The sequence below is a fragment of the Oncorhynchus mykiss genome, chromosome 2, assembly GCF_057628025.1.
Source record: "Oncorhynchus mykiss isolate SJ-2025 chromosome 2, ASM5762802v1, whole genome shotgun sequence".
NCBI classification, from domain to species: Eukaryota; Metazoa; Chordata; class Actinopteri; order Salmoniformes; family Salmonidae; genus Oncorhynchus; species Oncorhynchus mykiss.
Genome location: NC_143023.1, coordinates 58,137,056 through 58,157,717, shown reverse-complemented (window position 1 = coordinate 58,157,717; position 20,662 = coordinate 58,137,056). Strand labels below are relative to the sequence as shown.

General features: G+C 44.2%; 1 protein-coding gene across 3 annotated transcripts in view; it reads left to right on the top strand.

Moving 5' to 3' along the window:
• Positions 1-721: 721 nt before the first annotated feature.
• Positions 722-20,662, top strand: part of ptpn5 (protein tyrosine phosphatase non-receptor type 5) — a 30,130-nt gene continuing 10,189 nt past the window's right edge. The window contains exons 1-5 of one of the 3 annotated variants that reach the window (XM_036951749.2): positions 722-1,302; positions 7,274-7,379; positions 8,864-9,149; positions 9,917-10,039; positions 10,781-10,873. In XM_036951749.2, coding sequence (XP_036807644.1) covers positions 8,871-9,149; positions 9,917-10,039; positions 10,781-10,873 — 495 coding nt within the window. In that variant the 5' untranslated portion in view covers positions 722-1,302; positions 7,274-7,379; positions 8,864-8,870. Of the gene's footprint in view, positions 1,483-7,273; positions 7,380-8,863; positions 9,150-9,916; positions 10,040-10,780; positions 11,125-20,662 lie in introns of all 3 variants that reach the window. The other 2 variants (XM_090203493.1, XM_036951756.2) reach the window with 2 other exon arrangements.

The window sequence follows — 20,662 nt, the reverse complement described above, 5'->3', positions numbered from 1 at the left end:
TGACAGATATTTACCACTAGATGTCCTACATTTTCACTAGAGGAACACCTCACCACGTTCTGTTTTGACCAGGAAATATTCATACATTAGAGTAGACTGTTGCACAGTATTGGCACCTACATTACTTCCACTTTTACCCCCACGGCAATTTGAAATACATATTGGCTTGGAAATCGGATAGAGAGCAGTGTACTGTTTGATTGTTCAAGGCTTGTCATTTCTAAATGTCCGGCTATGTTATTGGCGAGGAATTTAAATGGACATGATAACATCTCCGTCATGGCAAAGTGATGTAAGAATTCCAACATGGTGACCATGGAGCCTGTCAACTCAAGGCTGCTGGGTATCAGGCCTTTTTCGGTATTTTTAACCTGTCGTCCGGTTTGCCCTACCCGCGGATGACCTCCAGGGAACAACGTGTGTTTGTCTGTGCGTATGTGTGTGTGCATATGACCGCCCGCTATAAAAAAAAAAAACAGTTACGTGCGTCACAATACCGCAGTATCCCACTGAGCTAAAGCCTGCTTAGAGAGAGCATGTTCTTCACTGTTATTGTTATTGAACTGTTTTGGTGTTAATGTGATGGGGGGGGGGGGGACATACACAGAGACAGAGGGAGTGCATGTCTTGTAGTGTATTTGTGTTGATGGCTTGTGGACTCCTGGTCAGTTCAGAGGGCTGCCAAAGAAAAGCTACCATGTGTATTCCATCACATATAGCTGGAGAGAGATGGGAAGGAATATAGAGAGAGATATCTGAAGAGAGAGAGAGAGGGAAAGAGAGAGATAGTGAGCGTAGGAGAACGCGAGGGGATGACATAAAGAGACGGAGAGAGGAGGGGGGGAAAAAGGATGAGCAACAGAGAGAGAGAGGGAAAAGACAGGGAAAGGGAGAGGTGGGTGGCAAAGCCTACAGCTTGGTATGAGAGGGGACAGTGGGGGTGCTCACTGCTCAGCGATGTGTTATGATTCTTCCCTCCTCCCTACTCCCTCTCTCTATCCCTCCCTCTCCCTCGTTCTGGCTCTGTTGCCAAGGCTACCATATAGCCTCTTGCTGCATATACCTAGACGAGGCTGTCGCTTGTGGATCTTTCGCTCTCCTCCAGGAAACAAACAAAAGAAAACCCGTCACATACACTCTCTCTCTCACACACACACACACACATACACACACACACACACACACACATACACACACACACACACACACTGATAAAGGAAACAAGTATTTTCAGATTGCGTTGTGTCAAAGGGTTGAGTTGAGAGGGAGGAAGGATGGTAATGTGAAGAGAAACACACCCAGGTAAGAAAGCTCTTCCAGACTGGACCATACGACTGGGTAATGCCTAGAGCTGCCACTACTCTTTCTCTCTCTCTCTCTCTCTCTCTCTCTCCCTCTCTCTCTCTCTTCCTCCTCTTTGCGAGACAACATGGAGTGAATATCAATGTTTACAGCTGGCAGCTGCGCTACTGACCGTAAAAGGTAGGGAGGGAGTCATGTTGTGTGCGAGTGTGTTTTCCTTCAACACTTATGCTTTGTTGCCTTCCAATCTAAGCATTGAATCTAGTACTGGTTTCATTGTATAATCTAGTGTGTTTGTCTCAGTAACTGTATTGTTTGGGTAAGTGCATATCTTTTCCTAAACGAAAATATGCGAGTTACTGTAGAGAGATGCAACAGCTCCCATCCCCGTGGGAATCATTACGGATGTTTTCATGCAGCGCTCTCTCTGTGCAGTTTGATCTCTCTGGCTCACTGTAGCGCTGTACGTGATATGAATGGTGTTTTGTCTCAGTATGAACGACTACCAAAGAATGAAAATATTCTGTATACTTTGTAGTTAGATGTAGGCCTAATGTGGATGCAATCTTTCCTCATTGAGGAAGTGAGAGGTTGTAGATAAGGATGCTTTATTTTCTGAGATGGCAGTGTTGATTATCTCCGCAGTGTTGATTATCTCCGCAGTGTTGATTATTATATTTTGTTAACCAACTAACCATCCTTGGAGGAATTCATTTTATGTTTATTTATTGATCCATTTTTTTACCGCACTGTTGTTGAATGGAATCCAGTGTGTGTGTGTCTGTGTGTGCGTGTGCGTGCGTGCGTGAAGGATTTAAGCTGCTGAGGGAGGCATGTCTCTGTCTCTCATGACCATGTCTCCTGTTACTGTCCTATCATCACTTTCAGTAAGAGCTTCCTGCTCCTGCCTGTCATGTGAGCATTAACACAACACTGTCCGATACCTCCCGACCTCTAACCCCCTCACCCACTGTCTCAGCTGGAAGAAAACACCAAAGTGATAGGCAATTTCCTCATTTTCTATTTTATTTTCTCAGAAATTCCTTTCAAATATAGTTTTGTTCTTCTCTTGCATGCCATCTGCTGTTTTCACTAGTTCAGATGTTGGCACCTCCGCCCCCAGAATTAAATTGAGTTAGCTAGCTGGTGCACATAAGATTTGGTTCCGGGTGGTGCAATTATCCTTCTCCTAAACTCAATTTTACCTTTAGTTCTGACCTTGCACGCCGTAGTGTCTTTTAAAAAGAACAGGTGCAAAACTTTCCCAAGTGTGTGAGAGGCTTAGTTCATCTGGTCCTTGGAGAGCTCTTGGGCCTGTACTCACAAGGCGTCTCATGCCTTATTCATACTAGTGCCAACCGGAACCATACTCAGCTGGTTTGGATATTTTCTTTTCACAGTGTCCTTTCCAGCACGGTTCCAGCATCTATGGTGGATGCATGCAACCAGGCATGCCCAGTACAGCTCAGCTTGGCTCGGTTTGGACCTGTAGTGCGAATCAGGCATCAGAGTACGAGTGCTGAACTAGCATCAGCCCCCCCCCCCCCCCCCCTGGCCATATCATCTTATTCACTATGATTGTAAAAGGGCAAAACTGATCTTAGATCAGCACTCCTACTCTGTGCCGATTTGTGAATACAGGCCCCTGGTCTTCTCTCCTGGGACAAGGACGGTGTGAAGTCTCATACGGTGACTGGTCTTTTATGCGAGAGGCTCACGGAGGGCTGTCTTTGATATCTATCTCTGTTTCTCATAATCACACGTTATTAGGCGTATTGTATTATGTGATAGACAAGACCAGGAAGCCCGCGCAGCACGCATTCTAAAACATTATTTTGATGAACGTACTGCGAAAACACATTAGTCCAGAAGCGTCGTTGGGGGGGTCATTTTCAACCATCTGAATTGTGATCGCAGAACGCTTAGCCGTAATGGCCGTCACTTTCCGCTGGGTTTTTTTTATCCTACTCAACGCCAAATTATCTCCACTCTAATTTGTTTGTTTGTTCCAGTGTTTTCGGGCTCAGAATGCATTAACTGAGAGATGATCAACTGTTTATCGAGCCCACTAACCTGCCATATTCTAAAAGATGGTCAGACCTTCCGTCGCTGTCCTCCGACGCCGTCGGTCTATTTTATAGAAGGATCTCAATCGGGAAAGTTTGATTCCCCCCCCCCCCCCCCCCCAAAAAAAAAGAGCCCATTCAAAAGTTACCTGGGTGCTTCACGACTGAGGGTCTTTTACCTGCTTACCGAAACCAAACGGCAAGAGGAACATGTCCCACTTATCGCCAGGAATCGCACAGCATATCCTTGGCCTTGTAGAGTAGATACCCAGTGCAGTTGCTACACATGGCTTGCTTACTGGGGTGTGGACTACTGATGGTAGCTTGGGTCTCTTGCCAAATAGAGAAACAAGAAACATTGTTTGAAGCAGCAACCATTATGTTACCAGGCTATACTGGGGCTCTTGTGCTTAGTGCTACATACTCTACTTTCTGATCAACACAATGTACTGTAGTCTTGAACTGGGATGAATGACTGAGCGAGTGCTGCCTTCAGGACCAAAAGAGGAGGGTGGTCTCACTGTTAGGACCAACATTAACACCGAACAGAAATATCAACGCAACATGCAGTCATTTCAAAGACTTTAATGAGCTACAGTTCATATAAGGAAATCAGTACATTTAAATACATTCATTAGACCCTAATCTATGTATTTCACATGACTGGGAAAACAGATATGCATCTGTTGGTTACAGATAGCTTAAAAAAAAGTAGGGGCCTGGATCAGAAATCCAGTCAGTATCTGGTGTGACCACCATTTGCCTCATGCAGCACGACACATCTCCTTCACATAGAGTTGATCAGGCTGTTGATGGTGGCCTGTGCAATATTGTCCCACTCCTCTTCAATGGCTGTGAGAAGTTGCTGGATATTGGCGGGAACTGGAACACGCTGTCGAAAACACGTTGATCCAGAGCATCCCCAACATGCTCAATGGGGGACATGTCTGGTGAGTATGCAGTCCATAGAAGAAGTGAGATATTTTCAGCTTCCAGGAATTGTGTACAGATCCTTGCAACATGGGGCCGTGCGTTATCACGCTGAAACATTATTATGGCAGCGGATGAACGGCACGACAATAGGCCTCAGGAACCGTCACGGTATCTCTGTGCATTCATATTGCCATTGATTAAAATGCAATTGTGTTCGTTGTCCGTAGCTTATGCCTGCCCATACCATAACCCCACAGCCACCATGGGGCACTCTGTTCACAACATTGACATCAGTCTGTCATCTTCCCGGTACAGTTGAAACCGGGATTTATCCGTGAAGAGCACAACTTTTCCAGTATGCCAGAGGTCATTGAAGGTGAGCATTTTCCCACTGAAGTCAGTTACAACACCAAACAGCAGTCAGGTCAAGACCCTGGTGAGGACGACGAGCACACAGATGAGCTCCCCTGTGACGGTTTCTGACAGTTTGTGCATAAATTATTCGGTTTCATAAGCTGGCCAGGTAGCTGGTTTCAGACGATCCCGCAGGTGAAGAAGACGGATGTGGAGGTCCTGGGCTGGCATGGTTACACGTGGTCTGCGGTTGTGAGGCCGGTTGGACTTACTGCCAAATTCTATAAAAAGACGTTGGACATGGGTTATGGTAGAGAAATTTACATTCAATTCTCTGATAACAGCTCTGGTGGACATTCCTGCAGTCAGCATGCCAATTGCAAGCTCCCTCAAAACATGAGACATCTGTGGCATGGTGTTTTGTGACAAAACTGCACATTTTAGAGTGGCCTTTTATTGTCCCCAACTCAAGGTGCACCTGTGTAATGATCATGCTGTTTAATCATCTTCTTGATATGCCACACCTTATCAGGTGGATGGATTATCTTGGCAAAGGATAAATGCTCACTAACAGAAATGTAATCAAATTTGTGCACAGAAATTGAGTGAAAAACTTTATCTGAGATATTTTATTTCAGCTCATGAAACATGGGACCGATAATTTACATGTTGCGTTTATATTTTTGTGCAGTATACATACTATTGTCTCAGTGGCACACCATATACTGTACCTCGCGCTAAGCTTTTATACGGGTGTGTGTGTGTGCTGTATGCTCGTCATTACCATGGTTACTGAAACTCCAGCTTTACAGTGTTAGCGCTTCAAACAACCTTCACACAAAATAGTGCTGCTAGCCTCCTATTCATCCATCCACTCGTCTGTCCATCCACTCGTCTGTCCATCCACTCGTCTGCCCATCCACTCATCTGTCCTTCCATCCACTCGTCCGTCCATCCACTCGTCTGTCCATCCACTCGTCTGTCCATCCACTCATCTGTTCATCCACTCGTCTGTCCATCCACTCATCAGCCCATCCACTCATCTGTCCCATCTACTCGTCTGTCCTTCCACTCGTCTGTCCATCCACTCGTCTGTCCCCATCCACTCGTCTGTCCATCCACTCGTCTGTCCTTCCACTCACCTGTCCATCCACTCGTCTGTCCATCCACTGATCTGCCCATCCACTGATCTGTCCATCCACTGATCTGTCCATCCACTGATCTGTCCTTCCACTCGTCTGTCCTTCCACCCATCTGTCCATCCACTGATCTGTCCATCCACTGATCTGCCCATCCACTGATCTGTCCTTCCACTCGTCTGTCCTTCCACCCATCTGTCCATCCACTGATCTGTCCATCCACTGATCTGTCCATCCACTGATCTGCCCATCCACTGATCTGTCCTTCCACTCGTCTGTCCTTCCACCCATCTGTCCATCCACTGATCTGTCCATCCACTGATCTGCCCATCCACTGATCTGTCCTTCCACTCGTCTGTCCTTCCACCCATCTGTCCATCCACTGATCTGCCCATCCACTGATCTGTCCTTCCACTCGTCTGTCCTTCCACCCATCTGTCCATCCACTGATCTGTCCATCGACTCGTCTGTCCATCCACTCGTCCGTCCATCCACTCGTCTGTCCCTCCACTCGTTTATCCTTCCACTCGTCCGTCCATCCACTCGTCCGTCCTTCCACTCGTCCGTCCATCCACTAGTCTGTCCATCCACTCTTCTGTCCATCCACTCGTCCGTCCTTCCACTCGTCCGTCCATCCACTCGTCCGTCCTTCCACTCGTCCGTCCATCCACTCGTCCGTCCATCCACTCGTCTGTCCATCCACTCATTCATACGTCCTTCTGCTCATCCATCCATCCATTGAGAGGAAGAACCTTTGTGAACTTAAACCATCACTTTCGATACAAAACCCTCAATGCTGCAACACGTGTGTGTGTGTGTGTGTGTGTGTGGTGTGTACGTACGTTGCCATGGCTACTGGCCAGCCCGACTGGCGTCATCACTTCAAACCCACCTTCGCATCGAGCGGAGAGAGAAAAGGACTGAAAGCAGCATCCCTCTGTTCAACACTCGCGCTCACACACACACACACACATGGTGTGGTCTCATATTCCACTGAGTTCACCACATTCATTCAGCAGTGCAGTAGAGGAGGAGGGAAAGGAGAAGAGGAATAAAGAGAGCTAAACTGAAGCACGCGGAGCCTACAGATTGGGCTGGGCCTGTCTGACTGTTTGATAGTCGGTCGGACTGTTTTGCTATGTCTGACTGTTTTCATGTGTCTAACTCTTTTGTCTGTGACTGACTGACTGGGTCTGGGCCTGGTTGGCGTGGTGAATGAGAGAACGAGAGAGAGATTTAGTTTAGTGGTTCACAGTTCACCTTCCATCTCCATCCTCCTCTAATCACATCCCAGCTGGTGACTGGCCAGAATGATACTCTGGTACATCTAGAGCTTACACTGGATTACTAATATCCTCTTCAAAAGGACCACTTTATTTTACTGCCTGTTATATATTTGTGCGGATGGTTTTTGGATTCGACTCATACACAGATTCGAAATATCTGTGTAACTGAGTAAAACCTTTTCTCTTCTTCCAGGACTGATTCATACAGCATGGCCAACAACTGGTGGTTGCCACAGGATACAGAATTTGACTTGATCATGTGATCTGTCCTCCTTCCTGTACCCTTAGACCTTCCAGAGGTAAGTCACCTGACCTCCTCAGACTTCCTCTTTAGCTGGATGGACTCGGGCGATTCAATAAAACAGCTGAAAAGTAAACAATTAAAGAGAACATGTTAAACAGCAGAATGGTTGAATTCGTGTCGGTAAGTATCTGAAGTGAAATAGGTTACAACTGGAAATCGACCTGGATTGAGACATTCTCGAACCTGGTTTAATGCTACTGTACATGTGAGAATCTTAGTTTCGACGAGGAATCTTTTGTTCGACAGAAGAACAGAACGTACCGTACGGAGAGGTCCTATTGAATCGCGAGTTCTAATTTGTCATTCTGTGGCACCCTAGACATCCAGTCAGAGAGGACACTGTGTGAAGACAGCATGGTTCTGGCTACCAACGTTGCTCCATATGATAGGGAATATTGTTGTTTAGAGCGTTGATATAAAGCTCTGCGAGGGGTGTAAATGTGCCACAGACACACACAGCACAAACCACACACAGGCACATACTCACACACACACACATATGGAGGGTTGGCTGACACGTGTGTGTGTGTGTGTGTGTGTGTGTGTCAGGCAATCAGGCGAATGAGTGGCACCCTTACTAATGGGGAAAGACAGATGAGTGGTACAGAAAAGGACTCTGAATAGACTGCTGATTGAAAGAAGGAAATAGATGAATAGTGTACATGTGTGTGTGTTTATGTGTTGTCAGTGGATGATTATGCCTGGGAAGGATGAGAGGCACTCTGTTGCCATGAAGATGGATGGAGCTGTAAACTCCTCCCCTGATTCATCCCTCCCTCTGCAATAGAGCTCACACACACACAAACGCACACACACACACATGCACACACACACACACGAACACAATCCCAGTAAGACAAGAGGATTCAGAGATGCAAGCCACTCACACCTGAATAGGCCAGCAGAATAGACCGACACACACACACACACCAAGCACTTCAGGCTTAATGCGAGTAAAACACACACACCAAGCACTTCAGGCTTAATGCGAGTAACTCACAAACACCACATTATTGAACTGCAACAGGCTCATTTCCTGGATGGAGGTTTCGCCGAGAGGATTCATCTGCATTTGTGCAGATCATGGCACCCATCACATTACTGTATTGTTGACCTACCTGCTCCCCTCCTGTATTGTTGACCTACCTGCTCCCCTCCTGTATTGTTGACCTACCTGTCTCCCCTCCTGTATTGTTGACCTACCTGCTCCCCTCCTGTATTGTTGACCTACCTGCTCCCCTCCTGTATTGTTGACCTACCTGCTCCCCTCCTGTATTGTTGACCTACCTGCTCCCCTCCTGTATTGTTGACCTACCTGCTCCCCTCCTGTATTGTTGACCTACCTGCTCCCCTCCTGTATTGTTGACCTACCTGTCTCTCCTCCTGTATTGTTGACCTGCCTGTCTCCCCTCCTGTATTGTTGACCTGCCTGTCTCCCCTCCTGTATTGTTGACCTACCCGCTCCCCTCCTTGTCTCAGGGGCATCATGACCAGACGACTGAGCAGCTCGACTCGTTCCCAGACGGAGGACTCCGTCTTCCTAAAGCCAGACGAAGACCCCATATGGCTGGATGACCCTCCAACGACAGACGGCGACCCCTCTCAACCAGGAGATGGCCCCCCAGGCCTTGATGAACCCCCAGGACCAGGGACAGGTCCCCCAGGGCCCCAGAGACACCCAAAGGAACTGTGGAGGGACAAGTTTTACACCATCGTCATGGGGATGCACTGGTGTGCCGTGTTCTGCACAATTTCCCAAATCACGGTGGGTCAGCTGAGATGCTCCCGACATTACTAACAACAGGGCACTAGGATGTTGTAGAAAAATGGTTCATAAATGCAAATAGACGTGCAGTGCAACCACAGTTCGAAAAGGCCTAGCTGTGAAAGTAGCTGTTCTTGTCAGAAACAAAAAAAATACTATTCAACTTCATCGGGGTGGCAGGTAGCCTAGTGGTTAGAGCGTTGGGCCAGTAACTGAAAGGTTGGTGGATCGAATTCCCGAGCTGACAAGGTAAAAACCTGTCGTTCTGAACAAGGCAGTTAACCCACTGTTCCCCGGTAGGCTGTTATTTTCAATAAGAATTTGTTCTTATCTGACTTGCCTAGTTAATTAAAGGTAATCTACTGGTTTGCTACGTGTAGGAGCAGATCAACGTTCCTTCTGATGCAATATTGCCTGTCTTGTTTCCTAAGTGAATGAACAAGAAAATATCCAGGCCTTTTTTGTAGGATACTGTCTGTTTATGATGTGTTCATGCTGGGAAAAAAGACAGGTGTGAAATTAGCACTTATGCAAAAGTCTAGGTGAATGAGGGCCTTATTATGATATACTGAAGTTCACCACTCTACATATTCGTTATGTTATTAAGACCTCGTGTGTGTCTGCGCCTTAAAATTGCACTTAGCCTACTTTGCTTGTAAATATCCCTTGCTATCTGTTGTTTGTAAGTATGTGATTTCATTTGTATGTATTGTGGTTGCTGCAAAATGGCCTCATTGAGAACAGTCTGAATCCAATCCTCCCCGCAGGGTTATTGGGCCTTCTTCCTGGTGGATGGTAATGGGCTTTTCTCAGCCTTCTACAAATCCCTGCAGCTCCTAGACTTCTACCTGGGCGTCCTCCTATCATTCAACCCTGTGTTTGGAGTGGACGTGAGTAATTGGACCCACCGGTATACTGACATTGCAACACAACACAAGCCTATAAGGTGGTGGCATGCAGAGGAAAGTTTGATAAAGACTTCAACTGAAGTTGACATTACACAAAGTGTTGTTTTTTGGGGGGACTTGCCAGTTCATAGTGTTTGGAGAGAACAAAAATCCTGGCCAGATTACAAAGTTAGGACATAGCATTCACTCATTTCTACATGTAAAGCAGAGACCCTATGATTGATTGCAAACTCTAATGCTTGACCAGTGGAGGCTGCTGAGGGGAGGATGGCTCACAATAATGGCTGGAATGGGGCAAATGGAATGGCATCAAACACATGGCAACCATGTGTTCAATGTATTTGATAACATTCCACCTACTCTGCTCCAGCTGTCACCACAAGCCCGTCCTACCAAATGAAGGTGCCGCGAACCTGCCCCGGGCAACATATTGCTCTCTGGTGTTTTTCTGGCTTCGGTGACTTTGTGTTGTGTACATGTCCGTTACTGACGTGCTGCTTACTGTATTCATATAATTCTAGTCTGGTTGAAGTCATGTGATTTGTTTTGTCTGATACTGATGTGTTGATGCTTCTGTCTTGGTCCAGGTCTCTCTTTGAAAAATAAAACATAAAAAAATATATATATCCCAATGAGACTAAAGGGTAAATAAATAAAATATATGAAAATAAATGTTACCGGTATGCATGTCCCACATCCTCTCTCTGTGTGTCTGTTAAACAGTCCCTGTGCGTGATGGCGGAGGTGGAGAAAACCAATCACTACTGGGTCCTCCAGGCCACCGAAGGCATTGGCATGGCTATCATTGTCTTCATGGTAGGTACCTCTCACACACACCCTGATGAACGCTGCGGTGTGCTTTGCACAGAGCCGGGTGGCCCTGTACGCTAAAGCAAGTTGCGTAGGGTCCCGCAAATTACGCAAGGGCCCCGCCTCCCCCTCGTGTCAAAGCGGGTGTCAATGTTTACAACGCGGATGAGAGGGTGAAGCGTAACTATCCTTCTGGTCACGAAAGGAGAAGAAGAAGAAAAAACACCACGAGAGTGAATTGCGGGAACAGCGATCAGGTAAACTTGTGTTCTCTCCTCTCCAAGTTTGATGTCAGCAAATAACAGTAACGTTAAAGTTGATGTGCTAGGTTGCAGTGCATCTCTCTCTCTTGTCTGTCTGTCTCGCTAACCTAGCTAGGCAGTGCATCTCTTGGTCTGTCTGTGTCTTGCTTGCTAGCCAGCCACTTCCAGGGCTTTGTTCTGTGACTTTGTGCCAGACGAAAGTGAGAGTGAAACACAACTATTTATTACGTTTGATAAACGCCGACAGGCAACGGTGTTTATGAAGTGCAGCTCGGAAAAGATACCCGCGTCGCGCGTGAACATGCGTTCATACCCTTTGCGCGGGCTCGAAATGAAACTCACGCTTTCCAACAGCAACCTCTGTGTGGGACCAGTCCAGACAATATATGGGTGTGATGGCACATCATTTTAAAACAAGACAATGATTATCTAGTCTCTCAGTCAAGGTTTAGTTACAACTCTGGACTAATGCAAGATGGAAAGCAATGAATTGATACTGACTATTGATTTATATATTGAATTTAAAATGTTGATTAGCTGGACATACTGGACATGACGGATCTCTCAGTAAATAATAACCATCAAGTATTATGCCAAGCTATAGTATAAATAGTATTTTATATTTGAAAATGTATAAACGGAAATCTGGGGGAGCCAGTTTGAATGGGCCTGATGCAACTGATAAAATTAATAACAGTAATGTTATCCATAATTTACAGGTGCTATGCTTATGTTTGTCAGTAGAGGAGATACTGGATCATCATCCAGTACAAGCACAAGCTCAGTTGATCCACATCCAGCCTCAGACAGTACTAACACAGACCCAATATAGCCAGCTTCAGCAAATACTAACACAGACCCAGTACTGGCAGCTTCAGCAAGTACTAACACAGACCCAATACAGCCATCTTCAGCAATTACTAACACAGACCCAGCTGAAGTACATGCAGCCTCAGTCAGCACTAGCACAACCAGAGGTGTTCAGCCAGCATCAGATACAAGCAGCTCAGACCCGACTAGAACAGTTGCATCTCCACCAAATAACCCAGCAGATTGGCCCCCAGTCTCAACAGACTTTATGACGACTGAGTCAGTGCGCATTCAAACCAGGACTGGATTTGTAATTTTTTTTTACCCAAAACACAATTCTAGAAGAGGTTTCCATTAAGGCGTATTACAGAGACAGCTGTCAAATGGGGAAAAGATTACCAGGAGCTGGCTTTTTTGTTGTTGTTGTTGCTGTAAGCTCTTTTCTACCAAAGACTACAACATAATAAAGGAAGGCGTGAATGACTGGTCGAATATCAATATTCTGAAACACCATGAGTGTAGTCCTGAACACACAGATAATATGATTAAGTGGAGAGAACTTGATCTGCGCCTAAGACGGAGACAGACTCTCGACCAGATACAAATGACAATTTTGGAGGCTGAAAGAAAGAGATGGTGGGATGTCCTTACACATTTAATAAGTATAACCCAGTCTCTGGCTGAAAGAAGCCTAGCATTCAGGGGTTCATCAGACAAAACTCTTCCAACCAGGTAATGGAAACTTCCTAAAATAGGTTGAATTACTGGGCAAAATTTGACCCCGTTATGGAAAATCATCTCAGCAAAATGAAAGATGGCGAGACGCATGCTCATTACCCTGGGAAGCGCACACAGAATGAGCTGATACAGATTGTGAGTGACACGATTCTGGAAGCAATAGTGACTCAAGTAAGAGACTCCAAGTACTTCTCCATTATCTTGGACTGTACACCTGACATTAGTCGCCATGCGCAAATGTCCATTATTCTGAGAAGCGTGGCTTTTAAGGGAAAGCCAGAGATCAAGGAGCACTTCCTCGGCTTTGTGAACGTTGAGGTTACACTGTCATCGTAGATAAGCTGAACGAGCGGAAGATTCCATTTGAAGATGGCAGAGGGCAAGCTTATGATAATGGGGCCAACATGAAGGCCAAGCACCAAGGAGTACAAGCCAGACTGCAACAAAAAAATCCCAGAGCCGTGTTGGTCTCATGTGGAGCACATACTCTAAACCTTGTCATCGCAGATGCTGCCAAATCTTTAAAAGATGCAGTTGGGTTTTTGGGGGGCACACAAAGATGGGAGTGTTTTGATGAAACTCGTGAACATAACCGTGAAGTCAAGGTGGGACACAAGATGGGAGAGTAGGCTCCAAAGTGTTCATGCGATCAGGTATCAGGCTTCAACAATCCTGTGGCCAAAGTCGAGGCACAAGAACTTGCAGAGGGAGTTGGGTCCTACTGCTTCTTGATTTGCTGTGTCGTATGGCGTGAGATACATACAATGACAAACAAGGTGAACAACTCCTCCAATCCGCCTCAATGCAGTTGGATATCGCAGTGAATTTCATCTCAAATGCAAAGGCCTCCCTCACTACATACCGGGAAACTGGATTCTCTGAGGCCCAGACAACAGCCAAAAGCATTTGTGAAGAAATGGATGTGGAGGCTGTATTGAACGAGAAGAGACTGAGAAACAGCAAGAGGCATTTCAGCAATGAGGCTCCTGATGAACCAGTGACTGATGCATTGAAAAACCTTGAAGTCAACTACTTCAACATGGTGGCCGACTCTTTCAACCAGGTGAAAACCGAATATGGAGTGCTGCTGAACTTCAGCACTGCCTCTCAGATGTCCAGTGAATCTTTAAAGGCCCACTGCATGGAAGTTGAAAACACTTTATCCTTCAGAGATGACTGTGACATCGGTGGAATGGATCCGGCACACGAGATTCAGGATTGACCTGATCTGCCATCAGATAAGATGCCTTTTGACCTGCTTTCCTTTCTCTCTGTGAGAAAAAGCTGGAAGAACTATTTCCTAACCTTTGGACGGCCCTAAGAATTGCAGTCACCCTACCAGTAACAGTAGCATCGGCAGAGAGGAGCTTCTCAAAATGAAAGCTCATCAAAAGCTACCCGAGGTCTTCCGTGTCACAGGAACGTATGAGTGGTCTGGCCATGATGACCATAAATCATGATGTAGGGAAACACGTGTCCTATGATGACATCATTGATGATTTTGCCTCAAGAATGTGCAGGAGAGGAATTTTTTTGATGGTAAGATTTTAAGTCAAACATTCAAATGTTTACACACTTAGTAACACTTAAGATTGTGTGGCAAAGAAGTGCGTTTGTGTACATGACTGCTTAACTAACTATGTGACGTACTTTCTCATTTTCCTCCAGACAGTCCAGATAGACTGGTGCCCATGCTGATGCTGAAAATGCCCAGGCTGTAGAGGGAACCAAAATTAATCACTCAGCTGTATAGGTTTTAACTTACTATTTTGAGACGGCAGGGTAGCCCAGTGGTTAGAGCGTTAGACTAGTAACCTTGTCAGCTCAAACCCCCGAGCTGACAAGGTACAAATCTGTCATTCTGCCCCTGAACAGGCAGTTAACTCACTGTTCCTAGACCGTCATTGAAAATAAGAATTTGTTCTTAACTGACTTGCCTAGTTAAATAAAGGTAAAATAAATAAATAGCTGCACCCTTATCTTTACATTGTATAGCTAAAGCTAATTGTATAATATTGTGAGGACTGGACTAGTTACCAGGCAGCAGAGCCAAAGCTCAGTGTTATATTTCATTATTTTCTACATTTTATATTTTCTACAATTTCTCATTTATTTTATGTTAATATTCACTTATCTTAAGATTATATAGAAAATGTTCTATTTAATAAATATTGTCTGTTTATACCTCATTCTGTTCTGTATAGGTCCACTTATTCTTAGACGACAGATGGAGCAAACTGTTTTAAAGGAGGGAGGATTGTAGTGGGCGCACTGGGGTTCCCGATTGTGACTGTGTAGCAACGACAAATGGTTTACATGGCTCACGGGGTCAAGTAGTAGGGCCCCTTAGCAGAATTGTTACTTAGGGCCTGAGGGAGGTCAGGACCGGCTCTGGCTTTTGCAAGTGTTCATTTTTACATTTACAGTTTGGTCATTTAGCAGATGCTCTTGTCCAGAGCGACCTACAGTCATTGCATTAAACTAAGGTTGGTTTCTAAAAGAAAACCAGGTCACAGCCAGTCAAACGTTTCTGTCACCGTTACTGAGAATGTTGTTGTAGTTAAGGATACATTGGTCTTCAAGGGATTTCGTATTTGTATCAAGATACCTTTTGATGTATCTTTGCCGAATTCTGGCAAATTCCAAGTATTTTTATTGTAATATTCACGGTAACTTACCACCAACTTCCTATAAATTACTGTCATATCAGAGCAACACAGTACAATACTGTAAAATGTGCCTACTATACTGTAAGAGAGTAAATGCTACTGTAATCATAATATTGGTATTTTACAGTATTTTACTGTAATTACATGGGATTGGTGCAAGCAGGTTGGCTATTAGGTATTTTTATATTACAGAATGTTTATGAATATTTGGTGTTTTATATCACTTGCACTTCTAGAGGCCTAAACAAAGGCTTCCAAACCAAAAGGACTTGGCAAAGCACTCAACCAGTAAAGGTTTAAAGGTCCTGAACAGTCATTCTGAAAAGTACTTTTCCTCTCATGTCTAACTACCAGAAAGTTTGAAAAGACAGGCTGAGTGGGCGGGGAGCTTATATTCAGGAGCTCGCCTTGACTGACAGCTCTTTGAAACGCCAAGCAACTTGGATTCAGTGAGCGGCGTTGCAGTAAAATTATCTCAAGCTAATTGAGTGATACACAAAGCAACTCAAACAACATTGAAATTGCATCTATGATATCAAAAAAATGTTTTTATACAACTCCTGTTTGGCATGTCTCTTGTGATACGGTTCACAGCAGCACTTACGGATGTGTTGACTTGCCAACGGCGTCAGAGTTTTGAACGACCCCCCTTCCTTTGGTTCCATGCTGGCTGAAGACCTAGCTAGCCAGTAACTAGCTAACACCAGACGAGGATGAAAGGGGTAACATGTATCTTTGCCATAGATTAATAGTGTAAACTTTTAATTATATTTGCTGACACCTTACACTCACATTTTGGCACTAGTAGAGTAGCTATCTAGCTATATAAACCACGGTCCTCTGCAAAAACACCTTCTCCGATGTTGGTTACAAGGCGCTACTTATTTAAATTAGGTAAGAGAATATTGGTGTATGAAAGTTAAGGTGATGTCACCTTGTCCCTTAATAATGAATCAAAGTGTTTGACATGGGGGAGGGGACCAGTAACTTTCAGATCAAACTTGATCAATGTAGAAGCAACAGTCATTTTTCAAACTTTGGTCATCCTACTTTGACCTGGTTTCCTTCAAATATCATCGTATTTCATGACAACATGATTTTGACTGTTCGTGATCTTTAAGACTTGCTGCCACTGATCTGTCACGAATCATGATTCTCGAGTCAGTAGAAAGAGTAGTTAAAAAATAAGGAATCATTCGCTAACTGAACATCACCTATCATCACATCTACACGCTCTCCTCCTCTCACATTTTAACAGCTGTTTGTGACCAGACCAGACTAAAAAAATCTCACCAAGCCAAACCTTCATACCATAACCGCTAACCGCTACACACAGCCCTTAATCGTTGTCACCGTATTAGCTAACATCATAGTCAACATAGCTACTATAACTAATAGGTTATTAAACCCAAAACTCCAATCCATGTGTACAGCAAGCAGGTTAGCAGTTACACTGGCAATAAATGACTATAACCGAAAGCTTACATCGCTTTGGAAGAATTGGAGTGTTAACCAGCTAGCTAACATAAATGGCATTCCTCTCTGAGTCAGGTTGTTGATTAGGCTAAATTAGCTGCATTAGCTAAATGAAAGTGAAAGGGAAAAAATACAACTAAATATGGCTCTCTCTTTTTTAAGAAATGTATTTGTTCAAAACTCTATTTTATTTTTTCTCTCTGAGTCAACTACTCACTTCATTTTATGCACTGCAGTGCTAGCTAGCTGTAGCTTATCCTTTCAGTACTAGATTCATTCTCTGATCCTTTGATTGGTTGGACAACATGTCAGGTCATGCAGCAATGGCTCTGATAGGGTTGGAAGATGTCCTCCGGAAGTCGTCATAATTACTGTGTAAGTCTATAGAAGAGGGTGAGAACCCTCGAGCCCCCTAGGTTTTGTATTGAAGTCAATGTACTCAGAGGAGGACTGCTCTTTCTATGGCATAGACTGACCAGGTGAAAGCTATGATCCCTTATTGATATCAATTGAGACATGGATTGTTGTATGTGTGCCATTCAGAGGGTGAATGGGCAAGAAAAAGATTGAAGTGCCTTTGAACAGGGTATGGTAGTAGGTGCCAGGCGCACCAGAATTAAAGCTGTTCTGAGGGAAAAGGGGGTGCAACTCAATATTAGGAAGGTGTTCCTAATGTTTTGTACACTCAATTTATTTAGTATAGTTTTATCTAAAAATAATTTTAAAAATGAATGTTTCACAATTGACATTTTGCTGAAATTCACTGAGTTGAATGATCCTCCTCTGAGGAACCTCCACTGCTATACAGATCGTTCCTATCTTCACTTGCTATAACAAACAGCTGTTTAGGGGGCAGGGTTGTTATGGCTGAGCTCACTGCAAATTCAGTAATGGTCAGATCCTTATCCTCACTCGGATCAATGGCATGTAAGTACTTGGTACCATCAGGACCTACATGTATATCATCTTTCCCCTAACCGCCTGCTAATACTTTTCTCATATCAAAGTCAGTTGGCCAGGTCATGCTCTTAACCTCTTGGGCATTTTAAACCTTTTGCATTTATAATTTTCAAAGATAAGGATACAAATGGTTTAATTCGAAACAACACATTTTTACAAAAAAGCTTCTTTTGAAAATCTATATAAATCCGAATTCAACAACAGTTGGACTGATACTACAGCCTTCTTAGACTCAGTAACCCTGAAGCAACTATCAGCAGACAAAAAAAACGAACCACTAAAAATAGAAATCACCTCAAAAAGAAACATTAGACATTGTTAAAACGTTAGCGCGGAGAAAAGCACCAGGTATGGACAGCTGTCCCATAGATTTTTATTTGACATTCAGGGACAAAGTAGCGCCCCATTTACTCAAATGACTACACACACGTCACTCAATTCAGTGCTTCTGAATTCCATGTGTCAAACAGTTATTTAAGTTATATTAAAACTAGGGAAACTAGAGAGAATACTAGAATATTATAGACCCATAAGTTGAATAAAATTACGACAAGAAAATAACAACAAAACTCATACGCAACAGAATGGCAAAAGTCTTACCAGACTTGATACACATGAATCAAACAGGGTTGATTTAAAAATAGAGACAAACAAACACAAGAACATGTTTCAGTATAATGTAATACGCTAAAAAACAAGATGTAGATTTATCAATAATGGCTGTTGATGCCGAAAAGGCTTTAGACCGTCTTGAATGGCCTTTTCTAAGAAAAAAATGTGAAAGCCTTCAATTTTCCAGCTTAAATAATACATGACATAACTTTCTGGAATTTTCCAAGCTGCTTAAAGGCACAGTCAACTTAGTGTATGTAAACTTCTGACCCACTGAAATTGTGAGAAAATGAATTATAAGTGAAATAATCTGTCTGTTAACAATTGTTGGAAAAATGACTTGTGTCATGCACAAAGTAGAAGTCCTAACCGACTTGCCAAAACTACAGTTTGTTAACAAGACATTTTTGGAGTGGTTGAGAAACGAGTTTTAATGACTCCAACCTAAGTGTATGTAAACTTCCGACTTCAACTCTAAATATGTTTTTGTGTTGTTCTAAAAATTACTAAAACATCATAAACAAATAAACAACATACCTTTTCATTAACTGAACTGAGATGCTGTGATTGTTGGTTATCTGTTTACCGAAACTATAAAAAACAGATACCTTATTTACATAAGTATTCAGACCCTTTGCTATGGGACTCGAAATTGAGCTCAGGTGCATCCTGTTTGCATTGAACTTCCTTGATGTTTCTACAACTTTATTTGAGTCAACCTGTGGTAAATTCAATTTTGGAAAGGCACACATCTGTCTATATAAGGTCCCACAGTTGACAGTGCATGTCGGAGCAAAAACCAAGCTATGAGGTCGAAGGAATTGTCCGTAGATCTCCGAGACAGGATTGTGTCGAGGCACAGATCTGGGGAAGAGTACCAACAAATGTCTGCAGTATTGAAGGTCCCCAAGAACACAGTGGCCTCCATCATTCTAAAATGTAAGAAATTTGGAACAACCCAAGACTCTTCCTAGAGCTGGCCGCCCAGCCAAACTAAGCAATCGGGGGAGATGGGCCTTGATCAGGGAGGTGGACAAGAACCCAATGGTCACTCGGAGCTCTAGAGTTCCTCTGCGGAGATGGGAGAACCATCCAGAAGGACAACCATCTCTGCAACACTCCACCAATCAGGCCTTTATGGTAGAGTGGTCAGACTGTAGCCACTCATCAGTAAAAGGCACATGACAGCCCGCATGGAGTTTGCCAAAAGGCACCTAAAGGAATCTCAGACCATGAGAAACAAGATTCTCTGGTCTGATGAAACCACGATTGAACTCTTTGGCCTGAAAGCCAAGTGTCACTTCTGGAGGAAACCTGGCACCATCCCTACGTTGAAGCATGGTGGTGGCAACATCATGCTGTGGAGATGTTTTTCAGTGGCAGGGACTAGGAGACTAGTCAGGATCGAGGAAAAGATGTAAAGTACAGAGAGATCCTTGATGGAAACATGCTCCAGAGCACTCAGGCCCTCAGACTGGGGCAAAGGTCCACCTTCCAACAGGAAAACAACCCTAAGCACACGGCCAAGACAACACAGGAGTGGCTTTATGGACAAGTCTCAATGTCCTTGAGTGGCCCAGCCAGAGCCCGGACTTGAATCAGATCTAACATCTCTGGAGAGACCTGAAAATAGCTATGCAGCGACACACCCATCCAACCCTTACAGAGCTTGGGAGGATTTGCAGAGAAGAATGGGAGAAAGTCCCCAAACACAGGTGTGCCCAGCTTACCCAAGAGGACTCAAGGCGGTTATTGCTGCCAAATGTGCTTCAACAAAGGACTGAGTAAAGGGTCTGAATACTTATGTAAATGTGACATTTCAGTTTTTATTTTGAATACATTTGCAAATATATATTTTTTTTAAAAACAACGGTTTTTGCTTTGTCATTATGGGATATTGTATGTAAATTGTTGGGGGGGAGAAGGAAAAAGTCAAAGGGTCTCTATACTTTCCGAATGCACTGTTACATAGCTCAGAGAATCTGGCCCCAGTTTCAATCTCTATTGTTTTCCTCTCTGCCTTGGTCTTCGCTTGTGTCCACCTACTTCCTTGCATTTTGTGAACTTCATTCTGACGTTGCAGTACATGGTTGTCCGTCCAGTGCACGGCGGCGTAATTGGCTCTTTTCACCCCCGATTTGTTGCAACCTGTGGGTGCTTGACCTGGATCTGTGTTGTTGAACAGATGACAAGATGGTGGTGAAATTCCAAGTAGGCCAAATGAGTTAAAGGCATGACACGAACAAAAAAACTTCTCTAATAAACGT